We start from the raw sequence: 23,436 nt of genomic DNA, 5'->3' as shown, positions 1-23,436 counted from the left end.
CTCGTCGCCAGTCGACTCCTCAACTATGTAATGTAAATTAATAGATCGATCTCAGTGTCAAGATTCGTTGAAACACAGTTTTGTTACGAGGCTGGTATCTAGTAACTATTTACCACAAAACCTGAGGTAGATAAAGGGAATTCGAAGTTATAAATCTATTACTCTGGACTCTTGAAAAATCTCACTTAAGAACTATCTCTGAATATCTAGTGCAAGTCTAAAGCTGAAAAATTCAGATGTTAGAAAGAAAGTAGGTATATGGTTCGAGTTGAAACTCGTATGTTCCAAGTGCCCAGAGAGGTCTATAAGTCACGGTTTCTAGAGTCTGGGTAGTCTAGAGGCAAGACGGGTGCGAGTTCAGAGTCTGAGGACAGATGATAAAACTTCTTTGATATTCACGTCTATCATTTTGGTCGTCATATCGTACATTTCAATATTTACAATACAGGGCTCAAAGACGCACCCTTTGAGTTCAATCTGGTCTAACCTAGACTCTGGGTTACGATTTATTTTGTCCTTCCCCGGCAGCTGTAGCGAAGTCAAGGTCGGTGAGTTCTTCCTTCGGTGCTTCCTCGCTAGGAACCTCCGCCTGGCCATTACGCATTTCCTGAACGGCAAGCGATAACCTCCTTCTTGTTTTGCTTTCCGCAAGTCTGTTTCTCTTTCCATCCATGCCTTTCTCTCGCATGTCCTCTCTAAACTTCTCGATATTCTTGTAGAGTTGATTATCGAATCTGCGTTTGCAACCGTTAGTTTCCCGTCGTCCGATTCATAGTAAGTTGGTATTGGGGTGTAAATAAAGTACTTCGTCAAATCCTGTGGCTCTTCCGGCCATACAAATGGCTCCTCCATCTCAATGATCATCCTCTTCTCTGCCTGTTTCCGGACATAACGCCGTGCCCCTCCTTGCTGTTCTATCTCGACCGGCTGCTGCCGTATGGACGATCTAACACCGAGGACTTTGATACCGTATGCATTTTTTAGGTAGTTTTTTAGGTCAAGTTTGTTAAGACTTAAGGGAACGGCGAATTGTGCGAATGTCGGAGGTAGGCGTGGGGTCCGGACGAGGGCGATAACGAAGTTTGGACTACAGTGTAGTTAAATCAGTACGATGGATGCAACCGAGATTGGGCGATTGAGAGGGGCATACAGATATACCGGCTTCATCTTGGTTTATGAAACATGGCCTGCCGGATCGCGGCCGTTCCAATGTGATGAGGGAGAGAAAGAGCGGTTCGAATGACTTTGATTCGACGACGTTGTTTGAAAAGGAAAATTTGGTGGTCGAATTGTTTTTCGGTACCAAATTGTCGGGTCTGCGTTGAAAAGGGCCGGTCTTGGCGACTGGCTGGCGTGCTTATCGATAAATATGGTATGCACCCAATCACAGCCACCCAACCAGCAGTTATCTTCTCTTCTGTCACACGACACCTTGAAAACTCACAAAAAAACAAGAAGCCGGTGCTATAGACGTTCATCATGGCGTCGCAGCATGTTTTAACAAAAGTGGTGCCTCCGCTGAACTTTGCTTGTGTAAGTGAATTCTTCTTTTTTGAATTATTTTTTTAAGGCTTACGGTACTAATCGCAGGCGGAATCATAGGTCGAAGAAGGCCTGTATCGGAGTGCAGGCCCATTGCCACTCAATCTACCGTTCGTGAGCGATTTAAATTTGGATACGATTATATGGATGGGTTAGAGCGCCCCCGTCCTCTCAAATTATGGTTGAAAAAAGGCTTTTTTTTTCTGAAGACGAATCTTGGAAGGAGAAGAAAAGGCATATTGGAACGATTGCTGTTAGACACGAGGGCTAATATGGGGACAAATAATGCCTCAATTTGCTTTGAGGCATTGCTTGGTTATGAAGGATGCAGCAACTGAAGACCCATCACCAGAGTTTTTTTCATGGATCAGAGCAAACGGCATTAAATTCTTGAACTTCGGAATCGGGGAAATCACTGCGCCATGGGATCCAGAGATTGAAAGGAATGTTATCGGTGCTTTGCAGGTGTGACCTGACCCAGTCCTCTCGCGGGTTGTTTCTGGAATCTGGATTAGGAAGCTGAACCTTCGGACAGGCATTGGCTGAGGCCTCAAACGGGCGGATATTGGTAACTTGTACCATGGGAAGGCATCGGACAGGTACTGTGATCGGGTGTCTTCGGCGGTTACAAAAGTACGTCATTCGGTGATGTCTCCGGCTATATGGATGAGAGCCTAGCTAATTGCGATACTATGCGTTTCTAGCTGGAGTATAACCTCGTTAGTTACCCCGCGCCTCACAGGGTCCATTAACTATACTTAAGGTGCAGAGACGCAAAATTAACGGATACAAATTGAGTAGAACTTTCGCAGAATATAGGAGATTTACAGGTGGCAATAGGTACAGGGTGATAGACGAATTGCACAACATCGAACAGTTCAACCGGAGTTCCGTAGAATTGCCGGAATTGGAAGACCGACAGGCGTGGCTGCAAGAGGCATAAGTCCAACTTCGACAGCTCTGGCTCGGGCAGAAAAGAAAAGCACTCACATTCAAAAAATTCAAAAACAAAATATAGGTAAAAGAGGACCGGAGTTCGCAGATACAAGGCTGGTATATTGTATATTGGAGTTTTAGGCACAGCGAGAATACTTTTTTTAATATAATCCATCCCTGATAGAATTTTTTTACTGTTCTATATTTTCAGACGTAGTTAAGTCCCTATACAGAGCGCCCCGCCTTTGAATACCCCGCCGCCGCAGCAAAAGCTCGATTGTATGTAGCCGTTTGTTCACTGCGCTCTGACAGGCATTTTGTGCCTGGAGGCTGGTCTTGGCATTTGTTTGGAACACGCGAAAACCTTCCAGCCTTGAAGCGCGTAAAGTGCAAAGCAACCTTCAATGAACCAAACTTACATAGCTCTACCAACAACCATCCTCTCCTAACCACATCGAAGCTACCTTTTCTACTCGTACAGCTTCCAATCCTTCTCTATTATCCTAACATCGACAGCTTTCGTATCTTATTTACCTTTTTTTCTTTAGAGATTTAGATACTAACTGCTTCTACCATGAGTTCGTAACCTTCCAAGCCGCCTAAAGTGCTAAGAGCTTTCTGACCTTGTAGCTTTATAGGTTACTACGACGGTGGATATGGGGGTGGAGCAGGATACATGAATGACTCTCAGGGTGGAACTCAAGCAACTCCTGGCAGGGTACGGGTCGATATATTCCAACTGAATTTCGATAACTGCTAACAGCTGACTTCCTATAAGTCCGCAGCCAAGAACACCCTCCGTCCGGTCACTATCAAACAGATTCTAGACGCCCAGACCCCCCACGATGATAACACGTTCGTAATTGACGATGTTGAGATTGGTCATGTCACATTTGTCGCACAAATCCTCAGTATCTCCGACCAAGAAACAAATTCGACCTACAAAATGGAGGACGGAACGGGCAGTATTGAGGTCAAGTTTTTCAGGGGTGAGAGGAATTCAATGGTGGATGATGATGGCGAAAACGAGAGTAGTCGCGAAGCCGGCCTGCAAATCAACACCTATGCAAGGGTATTGGGGAGTATCAAGCAATTCAACAACAAAAGAAACATCACGACACATAGCGTAAAACCCGTTACAGATTTCAATGAGGTCCAATGTCATTTCTTGGAGGTTACGGCTGTACATCTGCATTTTACACGAGGGCCACCTGAGTCTCAGCAGGGAAGAAGCGCAGGTGGCGGCGGGGCGTACCAGCATGGAGGTGCCGGTTCATACGGAGAGGATACTGCTATGGGGGGCACAGGTGCTGCCGGTGCAGTTTCGGGTGGGACCATGTTGCCGCCAGGGATCTCAGCGAATGCTCGGAAGATTTACGCACATCTCAAGAATCGCCACGATAGTAGTGAGGGTATGCATGTCGCGATGATTGCGCAGACGACTGGGATATCGATGGGAGAGACGTATAAGGCTGTTGATGAGCTACTCACGAATGGTGTTTGCTTTACTACTATGGTATGTTTATCACGCTCCACTGATAGTGAAATGAGTGGCACTAACGGGACCCAAAAATGTAGGATGACGAACATATCGCTTGTATGGATTTCTAGGCACTTTGCTTGGGATTCCCATATTTACTTAAGTACATACCTAGTAGCGCGTGGGAAGTCTTTTGGCATACTCTCTAGTAGTGGGTCGACCATGAGCCTACCTTAACATTGGTTGTATACCTAACAACCAAATAGGTTCAGATAAGTAGTAGGTAATATATCATCTTATAGGCGTTTGTAATGTGGAAAATGAAATCTATAATTTATTCACCAGGGCCATAAGAGATCGCTGTTCTGAACATTAATTTAATTTCGTGCTAAACTGTTAACTGGCGGGCAATTCTTCTTTATGACGGTATGGTTCACAGGATTTTTCGGCCGAGACCACAAGCTATTCGATCACGATCTGATGCATACGGCTGACTAATACAGATCTTTAACTTTAGCGTCCCAAAACTACCGGTATAATTATAACGTGTAGTTCTATTAGTGTACAAGACTGGTTTGATCATGCAAGGCCAACGGTTATAGAAAGGTACCAACAGTGTCAATTTCTTACAGAGTATATACGCCATCAATTGAATTCGATTAATCGAATACCAAGTCCCCAAATTTCCTAATTCTCGCCAAATACTACGGTGCATCATGGACCGCCCAAAAAATAAACCAAAATCGAGGGCATGCGTCGGCTGTCGTAGCATGAAGATCAAATGTGTCCCAGTACCGAAGTCTAGTAAATGCGAAGCCTGTCTACGGCTGGTACGCCCTTGCGAAGCTCCCGGACCTATAAAACCACGAATAAAACAAGCACAAAGGTTTCAAGAGCTCGAAAGGAAAATCGAAATCCTTACGAGCGCACTTCAACCCGAAATGGCAGGGCCAGATTCGTCTTTTGTCCAGAACCAGAATGTAACCGTTGAGGACAGTTCTGGGTATAGCGGAGGCCTGGAGACGAGAAACCAATACTCGCAGGCCCCGGTATCACCGAGTGCCATCATCGGAACCGGAGACGTCATTGACCAAGGAGTAATAGATATATCCACAGCATCTAACCTCCTCAACTATTGGAAAGAAAATATAAGACCAATATTTCCTATCATCCAATTCTCGGCTAGTCAGGATGTTCATTCTATCCGCAGAGACACACCGGTATTGTTTCTGACTATTCTCACGATATCAAGCGCTTCGATCGACCCAACGTTTTTGGATCGCCTTCTACCACGTTTGAACAATTTATTTGCACAAGAGGTTTTTGTGCTGGGGAATAGGTCTATAGATCTCTTACAAGCTCTCGTTCTTTTCTCGCAGTATCACATACAGCCTCCAGAGGCGAAAACCTTTCCGTTGACACAGCATGTATACAATGCTATGGCGATGGCATCCGACCTTATGCTAGAAGAGAAGGTAAAAGCAACGGCGAATAAACCAAACGAAAGCACGCTCGAGGCTTGTAGGATACTCCTGGGGATCTATTTTGCCGCATCGGCGTAAGTATATCCTGCATTCTAACCGCCAATTCGAGCCTTGGCCATCTTTCCAATTGGTAGATTAACTAAATTTGTAATTTTATAAAACTTTTAGATCATCAACACTACTTCGTCGCTCTCAATTCAATTTTTTCCAACCAAACTACCAGAAATATGCCAAAATTTTGATGGACACGGACAGCTCAAATTTGGACGACCTGTGGCTTTGCAAAATTGTTGAACTACAGCAGATATCGGAAGACGCCTCCTTGTCGCTAAATCAACCATATAATGTTGAGGCGGATTCTTTCGAGGATTCTAAGACCAGGAGTCTATTTAATCTGCTTCAGAACCGGTTATCTGAATGGGATAGGGATAACGGCGGCCTGGTGGACTCAAGTATGTCCTATATGAAGATATACTCCTTGTTTTGCTCCCGGGGCTAATGACGTATCAAATGCTTGATTAGGGCTCAGCACTATAGCAAAGTTATCCATTGAGCTCCAAACTAATCAGGTTGGAATTCGTGGCTTCAACCACAAGATGGGATTGGAATATAAGAGCTCATATCAGGAAGGAAGGGCTATTCAAAACCCATCAATCACTGCGTTTCATCTCCAATCGCTCTCACGATCTCTTGAGATATGCCGGGGGATTCTCAACTCGTACATATCCCTGGAGACACCATTAGCACGGTCCCTCCCTGACATATTTTTTGTCTGGATTATGTATGCTGGAGTGTGTCTGGCGAAACTGTCTTCTTTCATAGACAGGTTTACATTCGACCGGTTTGGCGAAACTAACAGTAATGAAAGATCCTCTGTAGCGGATTTACTTGGTACTGTTCACCAGCGCCTTGCAATTCATTCACAGAACGGATACCTTCCACAGGCTCAACCATTCGAAACAGTCTTTCTGAAGCTTAAAACTTGGCATGTTCAGAAAAAATCGTTTTGCATAAATTTACACCGAGGCTGTAAAGAACCAGCCGGGCCAATACATGATATTCTAAGTGGAGAAGTTGTGGATGAGACTGGACAGAAGATATCGATGCACGCAAACACTAATACTTTTGCACCAGCGGAGACAATGGAGGCCCACGAACAATATGGTATTAATCAGCCACTGGGTTTAACCCCTCCTTTGACTATTGACGATATTGATATGATACCGGAGGAATACGAAAACCAAGATTTTTCCAACAACCAGCCTGTTTACGATCCCTTTGGGGCCATGGATCCAGATTCTGAGGGCGGAATGCAATTCAGTGTCGAGGAAATGCAGGATTTCGATATGTCTATGACTTACAACAATTACTTCTGGATGCTTCCGTTCTTAAAATAATACAACCTAGTCATTTTTTTGTAACTAAGAAACTAAATGATAATGATTTACTCTATCATCTTACCCTGACTAAGGCAAATTCAACGTGTATTACACCTCGACTCTATCGTCCGTACCCACACGGGGTGAGTTGAGGCCGGTGGGAGGACGATTTTTAGCGAGTTGCTGTTGGATTTCGCCATTTGACAGGGATCACCCATGTAACACCGGTGTTCTCTGGCACCGAGACATGGGCAACAACATGCCGACGCTGAACAGACACCCACAACTTCAACCCGAAATGCTCAGATGAATTGAATCAATGGGACAGACTTTCAGGAAAAAAGGTTATGACCGTAAGCGTCATTCTCTAGAATTATGGAGTTTAATGACAAAGCTAGTGCCTTAGCCAGATTACAAATGGTTGATGACCAATCTATGATTTTGAATTGAGTATCGGGAGAGTGTAGCGATATCATATGTTCTAATGTTCTCTACACACTCGTCCTTCACTATGTTCGAGTTCAAGATATCGTTAAATAGAGCTCGATTAGCCTGTCTAAATTCTTAAAACTTCATTCTTCACTATCATAGTATATCAAAGCATCCTATTCAATATACAACAGTTACCACTTGCTCAATCACATTTTCATCTTTATATTCAAAAACCATCAATCCGGCCAATTGACATTTGAATTCAAAGTTTCTTATCAAATTAACATAAAACCTACTCTCAGAACTTTCTAATTAAGAGCCCTATCTTCTCCTCTACAATCCTCAAAAAAACACCTTCGATCATCACAAATCAATATACCAAATCCGCAATGTCCAAAGCTATTTTAATCACCGGTGCGACTGGCAAGCAAGGAGGAGCCGTCATAAGAAGTCTCCTCAAAGCCAACGCAAATGTTGAAATCCTCGCTCTCACACGGGACGCAAAATCGCCTTCTGCACAAAAACTTTCTGGATTATCGCCAAAGATCAAACTCGTCGTTGGGGACCTCGACCAGCCAGAGAATATATTCCAGAAAGTAAAGGAAATTACTAAACTACCAGTTTGGGGTGCATTCAGTGTTCAGGTAAGGAATGACTTTATCCCACCATACGCCCTATCTACAATGCAAGCTTAAGATTCAATGGTTTACTAACACTCACTCAATTGAATAGGCGGCTATCGGAAACAAATCCGAAGAGAAGCAAGGAAAAGATCTCATCACAGCAGCAATAAACAACAATGTTAAACATTTCATCTATTCATCTGTCGATCGTGGTGGTGCCGCCTCCGATAATAGCCCAACCAATGTCCCCCATTTCATCGCCAAGCACAACATTGAACGATTTCTTTTCGAGAAAGGCACAGAGCACGGCATGGACTGGACGGTCCTGCGACCGGTTGCATTCTTTGAAAACTTAGTACCTGGCTTCGTTGGGAAGGTTTTCGCAACTAGTTGGGAATTGGCTTTGAGAAAGGAAAAGAAGTTGCAGTTGATTGCTACTACCGATATTGGATTCTTCGCGGCGGAGGCATTCTTGAAGCCTGATGAATACAAGGGTCAGAAAATCTCGTTGGCGGGCGATGAATTGACCTATGACGAGTTCAAGAGTATATTCGAGCAGAAGACCGGGGAAAAGTTACCCACGACTTTTAAGCTTATTGGGTCAGCCCTTAACTATATGGTCAAGGACTTTGGATACATGTTTAAGTGGTTCAATGATGTTGGATATGGGGCTGATATCGCCTCTCTGAGGAAGATCAATCCTGAGATCAAGGATTTTGCTACCTGGTTGGAGACTGAAAGTTTGTTTAAAAAGAATTAGCTCTCGAATCCTGTTTCCTTTTGCCTTTGATTAATATTTGATAGTAGCGCTTGGTATTATGTATAGAAATCGTTAATATTTAATTTTCATTTACAGCTTTTACAATACGTTTTGTATACAATTAATGAACCTTTCGTGACAACCTTTTCCTCTGCAGGGCCACTATTCCACGCTAGTTCTACAATTTTGATAGGTGACTGTAAATCAGCTTATTCCTTTCCTTGTTGAGTGGCCCCGCACTATAATATGGAATAACGGAGGCTAAAACTTCGCGATTTCAATTATTCAACTTCGGCCATTTCTCAACCGACCTCAAGGACCTCTCATCCTCTTCTATAATAACGGTATCTGGAAGCATATACCTCGCCTGTCTAGCATTAACGGGCGTACATCTTGCAACTTCTCGGCCTAGCATATCCCTCTCCTTTCTACCAAAGAAGATAGATATCTCTTCGTAATCCGGCCTCCTTCTAGTAGATAAATCTCGATTTGGCGTACCAAATGCGATGGCTCTAAACTTTGACGAAGTTCCACGTTCATATATCTTGTTAAATGCTTGCTCGGCTAAGCCGTTTATACTACTTTTGCAGGCACTCTGAAAGTCATATTCGTTGAGGATGCGAAGAAGTTCAAAGTTTTCACCCTGGAACGGTTAAGTATCTGGTTAGTAACGAGGATAAAATAAAACAATGCGTATTACACGAAAGGGAGGCAAAAGAGGCACTTACCACTAAGCCTGCCTCCACTGTATCCACGTCGAGACAGACTGCCACCTCCCGCAATTTGGGAAATTTCTCTGATATCAGAAAACTCCAATTTAGGTTATTTGGAAGTTGATTAGATGATAACGGAATGTTTATAGCTTGGATGGTGTGACCATTCCAATCCGAGGACTCCAGCCAAAGGACTTCGAGGGTTTGTGCATGAGGCATGAGCGCTTTCTGGCTAATGTACTGCCCTGTGGATTCGGGGTCCACGATGTAGAGTATCTTGAGTTTGAAGGGGGGTTCCTCCATTTGCCTTTCTAGAAAATGCTGGCCTACGGTATGAAAAAGTCGTAAATCGGTGAGATTCGTAGTGAAAGGTAGGACGATACGCATCATCGGCCAAGCACGGCTAGGACTCCATACTGTCAATTTTCGAACTCGACCGACTACCGGGGTAAGTGCTTCCCGCTCGAGATGCGGCTCAAGCATGTAATGATTGGGGAATCCTATATCTAGTTCTTCTATATAAAACGCTTCTCCGTTGACGGCCGAGAGTAGTGAAAATAGTAAGCTTTGGATATCATGTACGATATGGGAGAGCTTTTTCTCTGCGTCGTCTTCAGAATGCGTGAGAGTGGGGATTGTCTTGACTCTGATCGGACGAAGCAACGAGCCTGACTCCATTGGTTTGATATCAATTTCTGTCACGGTAACCAAATCGAGGTTTATTGTCAGGCCGGACAGACGAAGGGTGAATTTGGCATCAGTAAGGCGAGAGGTATAGTGCCGAATCCGCTGGCTCCAATAATTAAAAGGAGAAGTGAGTGGTACATCTTCATTTGAAGGTCTGTATCTAACTTGTAGATTCTTCAAGTTGTTCTGATCCCCAAGGTTTTCTTGATAAACTTCTCTGAAATCAGCTGTTCTATAGCAAGTTACCTGTCTTAGCAAAGCTGTAACTCTCCTCGAGTCCTTTTTTTTAGTATTTTTATTACTCAGCGTATAGCGAAGATAATTGATCAGGCCTGATCTTTAAAACCAATTTCGCGATATCTTCGCGGATCCCCCCCTTCTCCCTGTCGTAATCCTCTCGTTCATCCGGGCGTGGGCTGCCCTCTGAAATTCTCAAACTTCGAATATACCTGATACCACTGTGCTCATGTTTAAGCTCGGAGTCTAGAAAACATCTTAGAATCTTGGATGCGCCACCGAATGTGGATACATAGTCAATATGGACATCTCGATAGATTATGGGAGTTGCGATCTGGTGGAACAACCTGTTCACACGACAGATACTTGCTAGATCGGCGATGAAAGGGGTTGGTGCATTTGCCTATATACTTTGTTAGGGAAGGTTATCTTTTTGCATACATAAGTAATTTACAACGGCTGGAGGCGAATGACTAACTGGAAGGTAGCTACAAATCTGGGTAAGAACTTCTACAGGAAGTCTCAGAATCGGGGAACCCATATTTGGACTAAGAGAACCGATGTGGAGAACGGCAGTTGGAGGGACGCTATTCATGGGCACCGGATATCATGGAATGAAGGTACCTTGACGAAGTTGCAGAAGTAACGTGTAACGGAACGCGTTATAAATTTGGAGCAGCTCAGCCTGCTCTTTACAACGCGATGCCCTCTAAAATAACGTTAGAGCAGCTAGACTAATGTAGAACCAATTGAAGATGAAGCGGGGCACGAGTATAAGTTTCCAAAGACCAGAATAACCGTGTATTAGTAATACAATCTACGAATTGATGGGCTTTCGACAATGTATTGGGGCCCGCCATGCATGCATCATGTGCTGGCCACAAGCCCCTGGCGTTGCACGGCCCAAGTAAAAAAAGAAAGGTATGACTCCAATGGTACAAGTGCCTACTGCCTCTGGTAAGTAACTTTGACGATGCCACTGCCATCTGGCCCTAACGACATTCCCTGTGTATTCTCTTTCGCGCTGATAGCACCAGCCTCATTCTCGTATTCCACGAAAGCAATACCCTTTCTACCAGGCACCAATCTGACTTCTTTGAATCCTTCGAAACTGCCAAAGATCCCATTCAGAATATCCGATGTAGCATTGTCGGGCAAGTTTTGTAAGAAGAGAATCTTGTTTGGTGGTAAGTATTCGTCGGGAATTTGTGGAGCAGCTGGAGCAGCTGTTGACTTGAGGCCTCCTGGTGCGGATGGTGCCGATATCTGAGTTTTCTTTGCTGGACGCGAATCGGCACCAATACCTTGTGAGGGACCGGATGCTGCAGGTCGCTTTAGATGCTTCTGGGCTTCCGCGGCCCGGAGTGCTTGTTTCCGTTCTATAACCAATAGTCAGATCACCACTCCACCGAAAGATAGACGCTATAGCTCTGCAAAAGCGGTGCTCACCCTTCTCTGCTAGTCTCCTCCGCTTATGGGCTTCAAACTCTGTCTCCGAGCTCTCCAACTGTACTGTTGCGTCGCTCTTTGTCTTTGCATACTGTAATACCATTGGTTTCTCGAATAAGTTGAAACCTTGGACTTCTTTAATCGCTCTCTCTGCTGCTTCCGGGCTATCAAATACTACAAATGCCTGCCCTCTCGCTCTTAAGTTCTTCTTCGCGATGATTTCAAGGATTGTGCCATATTGCGAGAATAGGGTTTCGAGTGTGGCAGTTAGGACCGGGATTTTAACGGATTCCTCAAGATTACGGCACTATATCGGGGTAAGGATCAGTATCGATATCGTAGTGATGATTGATTCGTTGGTGGTGGGCATACATAAACCCTAGACATCAGTATCATACGTTAGCGATGGGTCTACACCAGTCAATCGATGTTCATTCAATTAGGCCACATACGTGCTACTCGGTTCCGACATCTCGGCGTGGCTATAAGTGTAGACGAAACCTTTAAGATCTAGTGATCGGTAGGCGAGGGATAGTTGGTGTTAGAAGTGCACTATTCGGGGGGTTCTGGTTTTCGGCGCTGGTGTTTACGATGGAGAATAAAGTTCGAAGATCGATGGAGAAGTCGCGAGCTTAGTGGCGTCTAATGCCAAGAAATCCTTGTGCGGGTCGCCAAAATTAAATCCGCCAGCATAAAAAATTTCTGCGACAGAAACTCTCGAAAAGATAAACCTCCCCGCGAAGTCAAACGACGGTTCTATCCCAACCTCGGACGACTGAACAGCCCTATAGACGAAGTTCTACCGGGCAACCGCTTGTTTTATACTAAAAATGGCACCAGGTCGACGTGCCCGAGCTGCTTCTCCAGCCGCCAGCGAGAACGAATTTGACATCACCTCTGCCCTCACCGGTACAGTTTCGTTCGAAGACGATGACGACTTTGGGTTTTCTGAGCCACCGAAGAAACGTATAAAATCGCAAAAGACTCTGGATGCTAGCTCAATTCTTGATCTAGATAAACCATCAGATAATGAATCTGATTTAGCAGACGATGATGACAAGTTCATCCAGTCGCAGATGGCCTCTGCAAATCGAAAAGCATCGAATATCAAGTCGAAATCAATCAAGAAGTCTGGAGGCTTTCAGTCAATGGGTTTAAATCTTCAACTCTTGAAGGCGATTCAGCGGAAAGGATTCTCGGTGCCTACTCCAATTCAGCGCAAAACCATCCCACTACTATTGGAAGGTCAGGATGTAGTGGGTATGGCTAGAACGGGGTCTGGAAAGACTGCTGCTTTCGTTGTTCCAATGATTGAAAAATTGAAGGCGCACTCAGCGAAGGTATTATTTCTGAAAACATCAACTTATAGAATTGGTCTAACATTGCCTCTTCTAACTAGGTCGGCGCTCGAGCCCTGGTTATGTCACCTTCCCGTGAACTCGCTCTACAAACCCTCAAGGTTGTCAAGGACATCTCCCGTGGCACAGATCTAAAGGCCATTCTACTCGTCGGTGGTGACAGCCTTGAAGACCAATTCTCGATGATGACTACAAATCCAGACATCATAATCGCCACACCAGGTCGTTTCCTACATTTGAAGGTAGAAATGGAGCTAGACCTTAGCAGTATGCAGTATGTAGTTTTCGACGAGGCCGATCGACTGTTTGAAATGGGTTTCGCCGCCCAGCTTGGAGAGATTCTACACGCTTTACCTGCAAGTCGACAGACTACACTCTTCTCTGCGACACTACCGAAAAGTTTGGTAGAATTCGCCAAAGCTGGTCTGCATGAGCCATCACTCGTTAGACTAGACGCCGACTCAAAAATTTCAACTGAGTTGGAAAGTGTTTTCTTCACAGTCAAGACAGAGGAGAAAGAAGGTGCCCTACTTCAGATATTACAAGAATTGATACATATGCCCGCAGCATCCTCGAGATCTACCGAAAATCGGGCCGATGCCGAAGGAGATGGCAAGAAGAAACGAAAACGGTTCGTAAATTTGCCAAAGAACGAGCTGTCAAACCCGCACTCCACAATTATATTCGCGAGCACGAAACACCATGTCGACTACCTCGCCAGTTTACTATCAGCACTCGGGTACGCTGTTTCATATGTATACGGAACCCTAGACCAGGTCGCACGAAGGAACCAAGTCGAAAAATTTAGAACTGGCGAGTCTCAGATCTTAGTCGTCACTGATGTCGCTGCCAGAGGTATCGATATCCCCATGCTGTCAAATGTGATCAACTTCGACTTCCCACCTCAGCCGAAAGTTTTCGTGCATCGTGTTGGTCGAACGGCTAGAGCTGGAAGACGGGGTTGGGCATACAGCCTTGTGAGATTGGAAGATATGCCTTACCTATTGGATCTCCAGCTTTTCCTGGGTAGGAAACTAGTGACGGATGGGGAGGCAGACATAAACCAAGGCAAAAAGAAAGAGGGGTTCGATTTTGCGAACGATGTGATAATAGGCGCTCTGAAAAGAGACGCTCTAGAAAGATGCACCGAGGCTATCACGCAGGTAGTTAATGCTAGCCACGATTTGACGGCTATGAAGCAGGTTGCGGCAAGAGGTGAGAAGTTATACCAGAAGACAAAGACAGCAGCGAGCACGGAGAGTGTAAAAAGGTCAAAGGAAATCGTGAGCGGTAAACATTGGATGAGCGTCAATCCTATCTTTGCGGATGAAGTCGATAAGTTAGAGATGGAAAAGGCGGACATGCTCAAGCGGCTTTCAAATTACAGACCTCAAGAGACAGTTTTCGAGATTGGCCAACGAGGTGTCAACAAGAGTGAGGGTGCGAGCATCATGAAGGCTAGGAGGGAGAAAATCAAAATCAAGCCAAAATACCAGGAAGATACCGAGATGCTCGACATACCAACTGCGAAACCCAGAGCGCGTGCTGAGGATGACGAAGAACCTGGGAACAATGAATGGGAGGATATGGATGAAGACGCCCAAGACAAGTCTGCAGTAGACGTTGACATGGATTCAGTCGATGAGGAAGAGCTCGAGAGCGTCTTCAAAACCAAGAAATCGAAAAGGTCCAAGTCCAAGTCCAAAACTTTCCAAGATCCTGAACATTACATGGGTTACATGCCTTCTACATCCCTCGCTGAGGATCGCGGCTACAGTGTTACAAACTCATTTGCTGAAGCAGCTCGGACAGTCACCATGGATCTCGTCAACGACGATGGCAATGCATTCGGCGAACCCAGCAAACAAACTACCGGTCTGCGCTGGGACCCTAAAGCAAAGAAGTTCGTCAACCGCAGAAATGATGAAGACGGCTCGCGCGGCGGTTCCAAACTTATCCGCGGCGAGTCCGGTCAGAAGATCGCTGCATCATTCAAGAGTGGTAGATTCGAAGGCTGGAAGAAAGCCAATAAGCTCTCTAGGATGCCTAGAGTTGGTGAAATGGAGAACACTGTTGGTGGTGGCATGGCAAACAAGAACGGATACCCCGTTGCTGGGGGTAAGATTGGTGGAAGGATGTTCCATAAAAAGGTGGAGGCACCAAAACAGGCGGACAAGGCGCGAGACGACTACCATGTGCGCAAGAAGAGAGTAGACGAAGCTAAATCTAAGGGCTTACATGGCAAGGGCTACGGAAAGAAAATCAACAATGAGGTTAAGAGCAATGTACAAATAGCGAAGGATAGGCGGATGAAGGAGAAGAGAAGGGAGAAGAACGCTAGACCCAGCCGAAAGGGCAAAGGGCGCAAGTAGACGTCGACCTGCTTCGTGTGTATATTTAAGGCAACATCTAAACGAAATGATACCAACTGAGTACTTGCATTAGCGCTACGCAGGACGCCCTTTTTCACAAGTTCTTAACAAATCGAAGTCGAGGTTCGTATTCTTTAAATAGTCCATTAAGCGCCCACTACGAAGACCCTGGTCTTGAGGGTCGTGGCATTTCGTCGATACAACACAGAAAATGTGATTTTGTAGGCGCTGCGGTGCTGTGCCGTAGACAGGCATTATATGTGTCAGGGGATCCTCTGAAACGGTTACTCCGAGCAAGGCTTCGAGAAATTCGATAGGACAAGTTTCCAAAGGCCCCGGCTCCAATTCTAAGCCTCGGGGGAATAAAATTCAGGGGATCACAAGGCTATCTAGAATGAAGGATTCGATATTTAAAAGCTAAGATCCCAAGGCTTCGCCGCAGGAATTCTGACTAGCAGCACCAAAAAAAAAAACCTTCTACGACTGAAACGACTAATCTCTTTCAATTCTAGTTCTCCTGGAAGCTGGACTATCGGGATCTTCTTTATTCTATTATTCTTAATTTCATTCTTTTCTTGTTTTCAAGATCTTAGTGCCCTTTTTGATATCGCCTAGAGATTTTAGTTAGTATATAAAGATGGCGGAAATTCTAGGAATAGTCGCCAGTAGCATCCAGCTCGCCGATGCAACCTTGAAAATCGGAAACAACATTTATAAATTCGTAGATACTATCAGATCTGCACCTAAGAAAGTCAAAACCTTTCGTGGCGATTTAGATCAGACATTATCTCTTCTTAAGGACACCAGAAGCTCGCTGGAAATCGCTAAAACAAAATACAACAACCTTGGGGACACAGCCAAATTAGTCGAAAATACACTCGAGGACTTTAATAGAGAACTTGCGGAAATTTCGATTACTGTGGAAACACTCTGGGCACGATCGCAATCATGGAAAGTAAAGATCAAAATTGGGTTCAAGGGAGACAGTGAGTGGGTGCGGATCGATGCTAGGATTCGAGTCCAACACGAAAGGCTGACTGCAGCGTCTGTGCAGTTGTCGAAGTATGCATGTATTTCCTGAAACTTTTTTCTTTCTGTTTTCCAGTTTTAAAAAAACCCGCATTGCAGCTGCAGCTTTGGAAATATCAGATATAACATCTGGTACTACTCTAAAGTCTGGTAAAGAATTTCGCATTTCCCACAGTTAATTTAAGTATGATAACAGACCTGTTAATTACCTATGTACGGGCCGAAAGAATACTTAAAACACTCATATTAAATTCAGCCAAGTATCCTCATGTAGGTACATATTAGGTAGACGATCGATACTAAAATCGAATAATTGCGTAGCAAACTGGGACTGGAAAACGGAGAACGACTCGATGAGATCGGAAGTAGTGTCGCCGCCATTAGCTTCGAAATCACCAAAAATGTTTCCGAACCTATTCGGGACGTCCAAAGGGACGTACAAAATATACGTACCGCCGGCGATACCAGCATCCTCCTAATAAAAGAATCCATGGCCCTTCAGGTATCCCACATGAACAGAGTTGAAAAGCTTCACGGGGAACAATTCCAACGGGTAACCGAAATCCACGATACTGTTGCTGCGAATCAAAACGAAAACTGCCAGAACTTTATGAGGATTGAAAGTACTTGTAACTCTATTTCCCGTGAGCAGGAAAATCAAGCTCATGATATCTTCGACTTGGGCGAAAAAGTTGACGACCTTACCGAGAAAGTCAAGGACCTGGCGGATGGACTTAAGAATGGTTTGGATGTAACAGCCGATATTGCGACACAGTCAAAGGCTGTTCTCGATGGAATTAGAGCTCTCAGCATTTCTTCCAGCGCTACAAGCCCAACCTCTGAGCCAAGATCCAGGAATGAGAAATTGCAGCTCGAAAAACGAAAAAGAAAACTGTCCTCAGCAGTGAGGTCAATCTTACGATTGTCGGAGGACCCTTCGAACTCTAAGGTGATCAAAGGAGATGATGCCGAAGACTATTTGGCTGCTGTACAAGATTTGCTCGAAATTTTGCAAGATGACACGGATATTGGGCAAGTCATCAAGCAAGAACTATCCGTCATTGCGACGCAGCTTCTTGGGAGTAATTCTTTGTATATGCAGCGCGCACCCGACGCCGCAATCGCAAGGCGAGTCCGAAATGCTGGAAATCGAACCGAAGATATTCTATCATCCCTCGACGGAGAAACCGTCATCACCGAGAACTATGCGGTTCGGAAGACGGAACAGCTCGATAATGGAACCTTGGTATTATCTTCTTCCAGCCAGAAGCGTTCTACAGAGGACCAGAGCGAAGTTGTTAGCAATAGAACAACAATGATATTCAAACCAAATCTAGTGCAAGGGGAATCGAAGCCATCCTGGGTTCTCTCTATTATGAATACTTTTGGAACTGAAGGTATCTTCTCTATCCCATTGGTGATCAGAGTTTATAACCGCCGATTTTATGATCCAACGGATGAATCTTCACCCCACTGTCTAGCCAGATACGGCGATATAAAAGGCTTGCAAAAGCTTTTCTCCTTAGGAATGGCTTCCGTATACGATGTTGATGAAAATGGGAGGAGTTTATTACACGTAAGTTCGATCGATAACTCCGAGTGTAGTGATTCCGTTGTCGTTATTGTCCGACCTATAACTAAACCATGATCATATGATGGCCTCCAGTCGGCCGTTGGCCCGTTGAGGTTTAGAGAGTTCCTGGGGAAAGAGAAGAGGCAGGCTCAGGGTTGCCTTACAGCCTGCGATTTCCTGCTATCACAGGGGGCTGATGCCAACTACTTGGACGACCAAGATCAGACACCTCTAAATTCTCTCAATGGGGTAGTTTTTGATTTGCCTGCGGGTGCCGACTTACCAGATGTTAAAATTGCGAGCTCTGCATTTCATCGACTACTTGAATCTGGGATTTCAAACAAATCTTCACCTTTTGGGCCGGAGAGAGCTATTGCGACTTTAGTTCGTGGTCTAGCCGACGGGTCCTCACTGGTAAGCATACTATCCTACCTTTAAATATCGTACCTGTTGAGGTATACGTATTGGGTGTACCTCAGAGAATATGCTAACTTCAGTAAATTTTGGCGCAGTTTTTCGAACAGTTTCTGTCCCGACTGAGGGATACTGAATTTGATATAAACTGCTATTCCGGGTGCAATAGTGCAATCATGCTAGAGCTCCCTACGGGCGTAACTCTAGGAAACCCAACAGCGTTTTCGAAGAACTGTGATATCGCAATTAAGTATGGCGGGGATATCAGGGCTAAAACATGCGATACAAAGGAATCGTGTTTGCATGTGCTTTTACGTCTTATAAAACCTCCCGCGGCTAATGATGAGTTCATAATTTCCGAAAAGAAGTGGCTTAGTTTCAAAAGTTACTTACTTAGGGTTTTCACAAGTCGATTGGAGAAGTTGTTAAGCCTGGGGGCGGATATTTATGCCAAAGACGTGAGATACCTTGAGTGGGTTGACAAGAGAAATATTAATTTCACCGTGACCAGGGATGTCTATACTCATGAAGTCCAAGATACTTGGTGGGCTTGCATAGAGAAATTTGGCCACTCGAGGCAAGAGGTCATCGCACAGGAGGCACAGGAAATTGAGGTCTCTCCTCAAGAATATGAAGAGTATCTGGAGAGTCTCTCAAAGGCAACATTTGATGAACGCCAAAAATTATTTAAATCTACTAGCTAGCTAGTATATGAGTCTAGGTTCCCAGTATCCTTTCTATTAATTATAGACATGTATTTTTAATTAACAATATTATCATATATTATTGCTACCCACTTTGAATTCTACAATGACTATGGCTTGATATACGTCATAAATTTACGTAAATACTTAGAGATTACCTCCTACAATCCTATTCGTAGCCGTAGATTTGCTAGAAAGTCCTCTCAAAGCATGCTCGTGGCACGATGCACCGGTTCTCCGGTTGGTCAATCGGTCAATCGGGTCGAAGCTATACTGGTAAATTTGCACAATAAAGTTCATGCTTTGCCTCAATCTTGCTGTGCTACTTGGATGCCAGCTGCCAGTGGGCGCATCTGCCCTGACATGTTAATTCTAACTGTTGATTCGATTGGTCAATTCCAATGCTAGCTCTCAAGAACCCGATCAATTATAAAGTTTTGTAAATTAAAACCTCTGAATGCGAGGGAAATGTTACATAACCGCCAAAACCCAGACCCACAGCTGGATCATGCGTATGAATACGTATTAATACCCGCTCTAGTAGCGTACGTATCAGCGCGGCACTGCACAATGTGTGTGTCTCGAGATCTCCCGCTGCCCAAAGCTAAGTGACCGGAAGCTCACCGACGGACCAATCGACGCATTACGCCAAGGACACGGATATCAATGTCAACATAACTTATACTCACGAATAACATCACGAAAGGACCTTGGCAGCTGAGTTTCATGCTGCGAAACGGCGCAGCCTCGTCACAAGCTCCTGCGTATACGTATACGTGGGGTCCAGTTGTGTCCTCGGAGAGCCCGTTTGCGTTAAACATGCCAAGTACTTTCCCGAGCGACAAACCTGCCACCCTTGTATTACTACCAAATGTGCTCGAATATGGACTTAGGAACCTCTGGCTTTGTGCCAAAGCTAAGCTATATGACTAACCGTCTTCATAGGCAGCCTCTCTAACCCGCGCGCCTACTCCAGGTTGCTAGTCCATCTATATAAGGTTCGAGGATTCTCTTTCGTCGAAGGTGAAGAGTTCCAGCATCCAAGCAAATACCTCCGTCCTCCGAGCATAAAAAGTACTAAATACAAACTTTTTCCCCCTAGCCTCAATCTTTTTTGGGGGGCGCTGAGATCATACATATCAGGGTTTCAAGCAATCAAGCAGCGAAAGGATCGATCACGATTTACTCTTCAGATATAAAAATTCCCGCATCTTATTCTTTTCAACTTTAGTTGGGTATTTCCTTCATAGGATTCGTCTTCTAGTAAAAAGTAGCAAAAATGGGTATGGTTTCCTTTAGCATACATATGCTTGCCTTATCTTTAGATCGCCTTTGCTAATATAGTCCGCAACAGGTTCAATCCTTCTCCCACATTTGAAAGCCGGCTGGCACGTCGATCAGGCTATCATGACTGAGGAAGAGCGCCTGGTGGTCATCCGGTTCGGAAAGGACAGTCATCCAGACTGTATTTCGATGGACGAAACACTATATAGTACGCACATCACTAGTCACTTCGAACCGAATTTCTCGGCTATATCTAGTTCCCTGAGCTAACTGTAGGTTGTTCTAACAGAGATCGCCGAACGTGTCAAGAACTTCGCTGTACTCTACGTCTGTGACATAGAAGAGGTTCCGGATTTCAACACCATGTACGAATTATACGACAATGTCACAGTCATGTTTTTCTTCCGCAATAAACACATGATGTGTGATTTTGGAACTGGTAACAATAACAAACTGAACTGGGTGCTGGAGGATAAGCAGGAGCTCATCGATATCGTAAGTAGTATCTCTCTCTCTCTCTCCCCCTCTTTTTTTTTTCCGGAAAGGGGGGGGGCTGTCTTAAAAACTAGGGAAAGGATTAGGAAGTCTTTGAACTAACTGAGCGTGTTCAAAATTAGATCGAGACGATCTACCGCGGGGCCAAGAAAGGACGTGGTCTAGTCATCAGTCCGAAGGACTACAGTACCCGTCACAGATACTAGACCATCTTAGTCTCATCATGAATCCAGCTCATACGACGGGCTGTTGGGTGATTTCATTCGATAAATTGGGGGATTCGATTTGGGATTCGATACCATCTTGAAAAATGTTATGCATTTCTGCCTAGAATGTTAGGTATTTTGTACCGATCAGTAGTTTCTTTGTGAAGTTTAATTCAAATTGATTTTGATTTCATTTATACATCTAAGCTATGGGGATGTACTGGAGGATATGAATATATTGGATGCATGTATGATCAGAGTACCTCTTTGTAGTATCGTACGTATATAAAGCTCATGTACTACTGGGTAGTTTCGACCGTCTGTATGGTATCATACACTCTACTAAAATATTCATATTCTCGTTATATTCCTATAGGTATTATTATCTAGTAGATAGGAGCCGGGTTACTGAATTCTACCACTTCAGGTCACCTAATAACCATTCAACTATCACGAAACCAAAATCAGCACCCGCCCAAGCAAGCCCTAGAAATATTTAAACAACCACAAAGACCTAGCTAGGGATAAGGAGATGAGAATACTTACAATCTTAGCAATTCCCATCCACTCCTCGACACCTTTAACAACCCCGTCCTGTGTCCCATCCACCAAAACCTCATGGCCCCAAACCATAATCTCCTCAAAGGAAGCCTTAGTCGTCCACTCCACCTTTCCCTGAATATCGCCATCTTCTTCATCTTCTTCATCATCATCACCCTGATATAACATCTCCCTCTTCTGATTTCCCGTAAGCGGTGGATTCGAAGCAGAACCCGCGTCTAAAATAAATCCTATTTTTTTTCAAAAAGAAAAACCAAGATATAAATAAATATATATTAAAATCAAAAACTTCAAAAACGTCATTCCATTTCTTTCTAAAAAAAAAGAGAACTGCAAAGAATATATACAGAATATATATTTACCTTGATACCCATCAGGAACCGCCAATTTCGTCCCAACCAGTTTTCTACCCCGGAAATACGACGTGTGTGTTTCCACCTTCGCGTTGTCACCTGGGTTGGCGCTGTCGCCTGCTGCTGTTGATGCTGCTGCTGCTGCTGGTTGAGTTGTCGGATTCCATAGCTGACGCGAGGACGATGCTGGTCCCGTATATTTTATCCGGCAAGGCAGTATATTGGCTTTCGAAGGTATCTCCGACGATGCTGGTTTCTTGATCGATATCATGTTGAGATTATAGCCCGGGGAAGGTATATTAAGTTGTGGGATTTGGGAATCAGATTGATATGATCGGAATCGTGTCTTTGGATATATTTCGAGGCGTGTGCTTGGGATGCAGGGGTTTTATTCGTGCAGGGGTTCTACTGCAACAGACCAGGTCAAAGCTAGATAAAGATCTAGCTCAAGAGCTCGACACCGGGACTTCGAGATTCAAGCTTATCGAGTCACTATTACAAAGATTAATTTATAAATTTTAGGATTCATTTCCCATTATTTTTGACTGCCACTACATACCCATCTTGAAGAGAGTATGGCAGTTTACCCCCATGAATCATTTCTAAGAATACATAAGAGTAATCGGCCATGCCATACTCATAAACGCTAAAAAGAAAGGGGAAAGGGAAAAAAAGTAGAGAAGGTAGAAGTCATGTTCCATAACTAAGGTAGGATGATACACCCTCTAAAACGGGCGTAGTGTTAGGGGATGGGAGAGAGAAAAGTTGGTAGGGCAATGAGAAAATATTCCAGCATACTTGCTAGAAACTAAGACAATTAAGAACTCGATCGATGTTATCAAAATCCTACATGTTGCAAACCTAGTGGCAGCAAAATAGAGAAAATTGATAAAACGATGCCATGATGTCCGCGAATTAGAAGGGAAGTAGATTTGTAGGAAAGGGAATCACTTTTAAAAAAAAAAAAAAAAAAAAAAAAAAGGGAAAGAACAGAAACAGGAAAAGAAACCAGCATAAAAAGAATTTTGTGTACCCTGGAACCGATAAACCCATCGCCGATGAACTAAAATAGCGAAAAGAACAAAGCTGGCTAAACATAAGCAATCAACCCAGACCATAAGATGAGAAGGAGGAGTGAAGATGAATTGGGGAAAATGGCTAGGAAGAGCCATTAATGCTGGGGGAAGTATGTGCAAGGTAACGGGTGAAACACGGTTCGACTAGTTATCCCAATCGGCCACGTATATTATCATCCAGCGTCGGTGAAGGAAGAGACGGATATTGAGATAGATGAAGGCAAACAGCAAATGAAAAAGCCGAGAGAGAATAGAAGCAAACATTGTGTTCAATCGTACGACAGAACAC

General features: G+C 44.3%; 11 protein-coding genes across 11 annotated transcripts; 7 read left to right on the top strand and 4 right to left on the bottom strand.

Moving 5' to 3' along the window:
- Positions 1 to 499: 499 nt before the first annotated feature.
- Positions 500 to 1,167, bottom strand: AOL_s00006g347 (uncharacterized protein; the record flags this gene model as incomplete). Its single annotated transcript, XM_011119656.1, has 3 exons — positions 500 to 734; positions 806 to 1,087; positions 1,151 to 1,167. The coding sequence occupies 3 exons, from the start codon at positions 1,165 to 1,167 to the stop codon at positions 500 to 502; spliced, it is 534 nt and encodes a 177-aa protein (XP_011117958.1).
- A 660-nt stretch (positions 1,168 to 1,827) lies between these two features.
- On the top strand, positions 1,828 to 2,485 carry AOL_s00006g346 (uncharacterized protein; the record flags this gene model as incomplete). The annotated part of the gene is made up of 4 exons (XM_011119655.1): positions 1,828 to 2,007; positions 2,078 to 2,175; positions 2,247 to 2,261; positions 2,344 to 2,485. The coding sequence occupies 4 exons, from the start codon at positions 1,828 to 1,830 to the stop codon at positions 2,483 to 2,485; spliced, it is 435 nt and encodes a 144-aa protein (XP_011117957.1).
- Positions 2,486 to 3,052: 567 nt separating this feature from the next.
- AOL_s00006g345 (uncharacterized protein) lies at positions 3,053 to 4,089 on the top strand (the record flags this gene model as incomplete). The annotated part of the gene is made up of 4 exons (XM_011119654.1): positions 3,053 to 3,056; positions 3,117 to 3,196; positions 3,257 to 3,994; positions 4,057 to 4,089. The coding sequence occupies 4 exons, from the start codon at positions 3,053 to 3,055 to the stop codon at positions 4,087 to 4,089; spliced, it is 855 nt and encodes a 284-aa protein (XP_011117956.1).
- A 639-nt stretch (positions 4,090 to 4,728) lies between these two features.
- Positions 4,729 to 6,839, top strand: AOL_s00006g344 (uncharacterized protein; the record flags this gene model as incomplete). Its single annotated transcript, XM_011119653.1, has 4 exons — positions 4,729 to 5,516; positions 5,611 to 5,894; positions 5,965 to 6,223; positions 6,311 to 6,839. 4 exons carry the CDS (start codon positions 4,729 to 4,731, stop codon positions 6,837 to 6,839), a joined length of 1,860 nt encoding a protein of 619 aa, XP_011117955.1.
- An 803-nt stretch (positions 6,840 to 7,642) lies between these two features.
- Positions 7,643 to 8,636, top strand: AOL_s00006g343 (uncharacterized protein; the record flags this gene model as incomplete). Its single annotated transcript, XM_011119652.1, has 2 exons — positions 7,643 to 7,897; positions 7,986 to 8,636. 2 exons carry the CDS (start codon positions 7,643 to 7,645, stop codon positions 8,634 to 8,636), a joined length of 906 nt encoding a protein of 301 aa, XP_011117954.1.
- Positions 8,637 to 8,913: 277 nt separating this feature from the next.
- Positions 8,914 to 10,868, bottom strand: AOL_s00006g342 (uncharacterized protein; the record flags this gene model as incomplete). The annotated part of the gene is made up of 4 exons (XM_011119651.1): positions 8,914 to 9,279; positions 9,365 to 10,268; positions 10,339 to 10,676; positions 10,752 to 10,868. 4 exons carry the CDS (start codon positions 10,866 to 10,868, stop codon positions 8,914 to 8,916), a joined length of 1,725 nt encoding a protein of 574 aa, XP_011117953.1.
- A 350-nt stretch (positions 10,869 to 11,218) lies between these two features.
- Positions 11,219 to 12,194, bottom strand: AOL_s00006g341 (uncharacterized protein; the record flags this gene model as incomplete). The annotated part of the gene is made up of 4 exons (XM_011119650.1): positions 11,219 to 11,652; positions 11,723 to 12,029; positions 12,095 to 12,101; positions 12,175 to 12,194. 4 exons carry the CDS (start codon positions 12,192 to 12,194, stop codon positions 11,219 to 11,221), a joined length of 768 nt encoding a protein of 255 aa, XP_011117952.1.
- A 358-nt stretch (positions 12,195 to 12,552) lies between these two features.
- AOL_s00006g340 (uncharacterized protein) lies at positions 12,553 to 15,452 on the top strand (the record flags this gene model as incomplete). The annotated part of the gene is made up of 2 exons (XM_011119649.1): positions 12,553 to 13,062; positions 13,122 to 15,452. 2 exons carry the CDS (start codon positions 12,553 to 12,555, stop codon positions 15,450 to 15,452), a joined length of 2,841 nt encoding a protein of 946 aa, XP_011117951.1.
- Positions 15,453 to 16,089: 637 nt separating this feature from the next.
- AOL_s00006g339 (uncharacterized protein) lies at positions 16,090 to 19,172 on the top strand (the record flags this gene model as incomplete). The annotated part of the gene is made up of 4 exons (XM_011119648.1): positions 16,090 to 16,514; positions 16,803 to 18,057; positions 18,148 to 18,468; positions 18,567 to 19,172. 4 exons carry the CDS (start codon positions 16,090 to 16,092, stop codon positions 19,170 to 19,172), a joined length of 2,607 nt encoding a protein of 868 aa, XP_011117950.1.
- A 1,279-nt stretch (positions 19,173 to 20,451) lies between these two features.
- On the top strand, positions 20,452 to 21,157 carry AOL_s00006g338 (uncharacterized protein; the record flags this gene model as incomplete). The annotated part of the gene is made up of 4 exons (XM_011119647.1): positions 20,452 to 20,455; positions 20,527 to 20,664; positions 20,746 to 20,951; positions 21,074 to 21,157. 4 exons carry the CDS (start codon positions 20,452 to 20,454, stop codon positions 21,155 to 21,157), a joined length of 432 nt encoding a protein of 143 aa, XP_011117949.1.
- Positions 21,158 to 21,589: 432 nt separating this feature from the next.
- AOL_s00006g337 (uncharacterized protein) lies at positions 21,590 to 22,342 on the bottom strand (the record flags this gene model as incomplete). The annotated part of the gene is made up of 3 exons (XM_011119646.1): positions 21,590 to 21,604; positions 21,704 to 21,936; positions 22,081 to 22,342. The coding sequence occupies 3 exons, from the start codon at positions 22,340 to 22,342 to the stop codon at positions 21,590 to 21,592; spliced, it is 510 nt and encodes a 169-aa protein (XP_011117948.1).
- Positions 22,343 to 23,436: the final 1,094 nt, after the last annotated feature.

Source organism: Orbilia oligospora, assembly GCF_000225545.1.
Source record: "Orbilia oligospora ATCC 24927 unplaced genomic scaffold scaffold00006, whole genome shotgun sequence".
Taxonomy (NCBI): Eukaryota; Fungi; Ascomycota; class Orbiliomycetes; order Orbiliales; family Orbiliaceae; genus Orbilia; species Orbilia oligospora.
The sequence above is the reverse complement of the archived record's forward strand: the minus strand, read 5'-3'. Positions and strand labels throughout refer to the sequence as shown.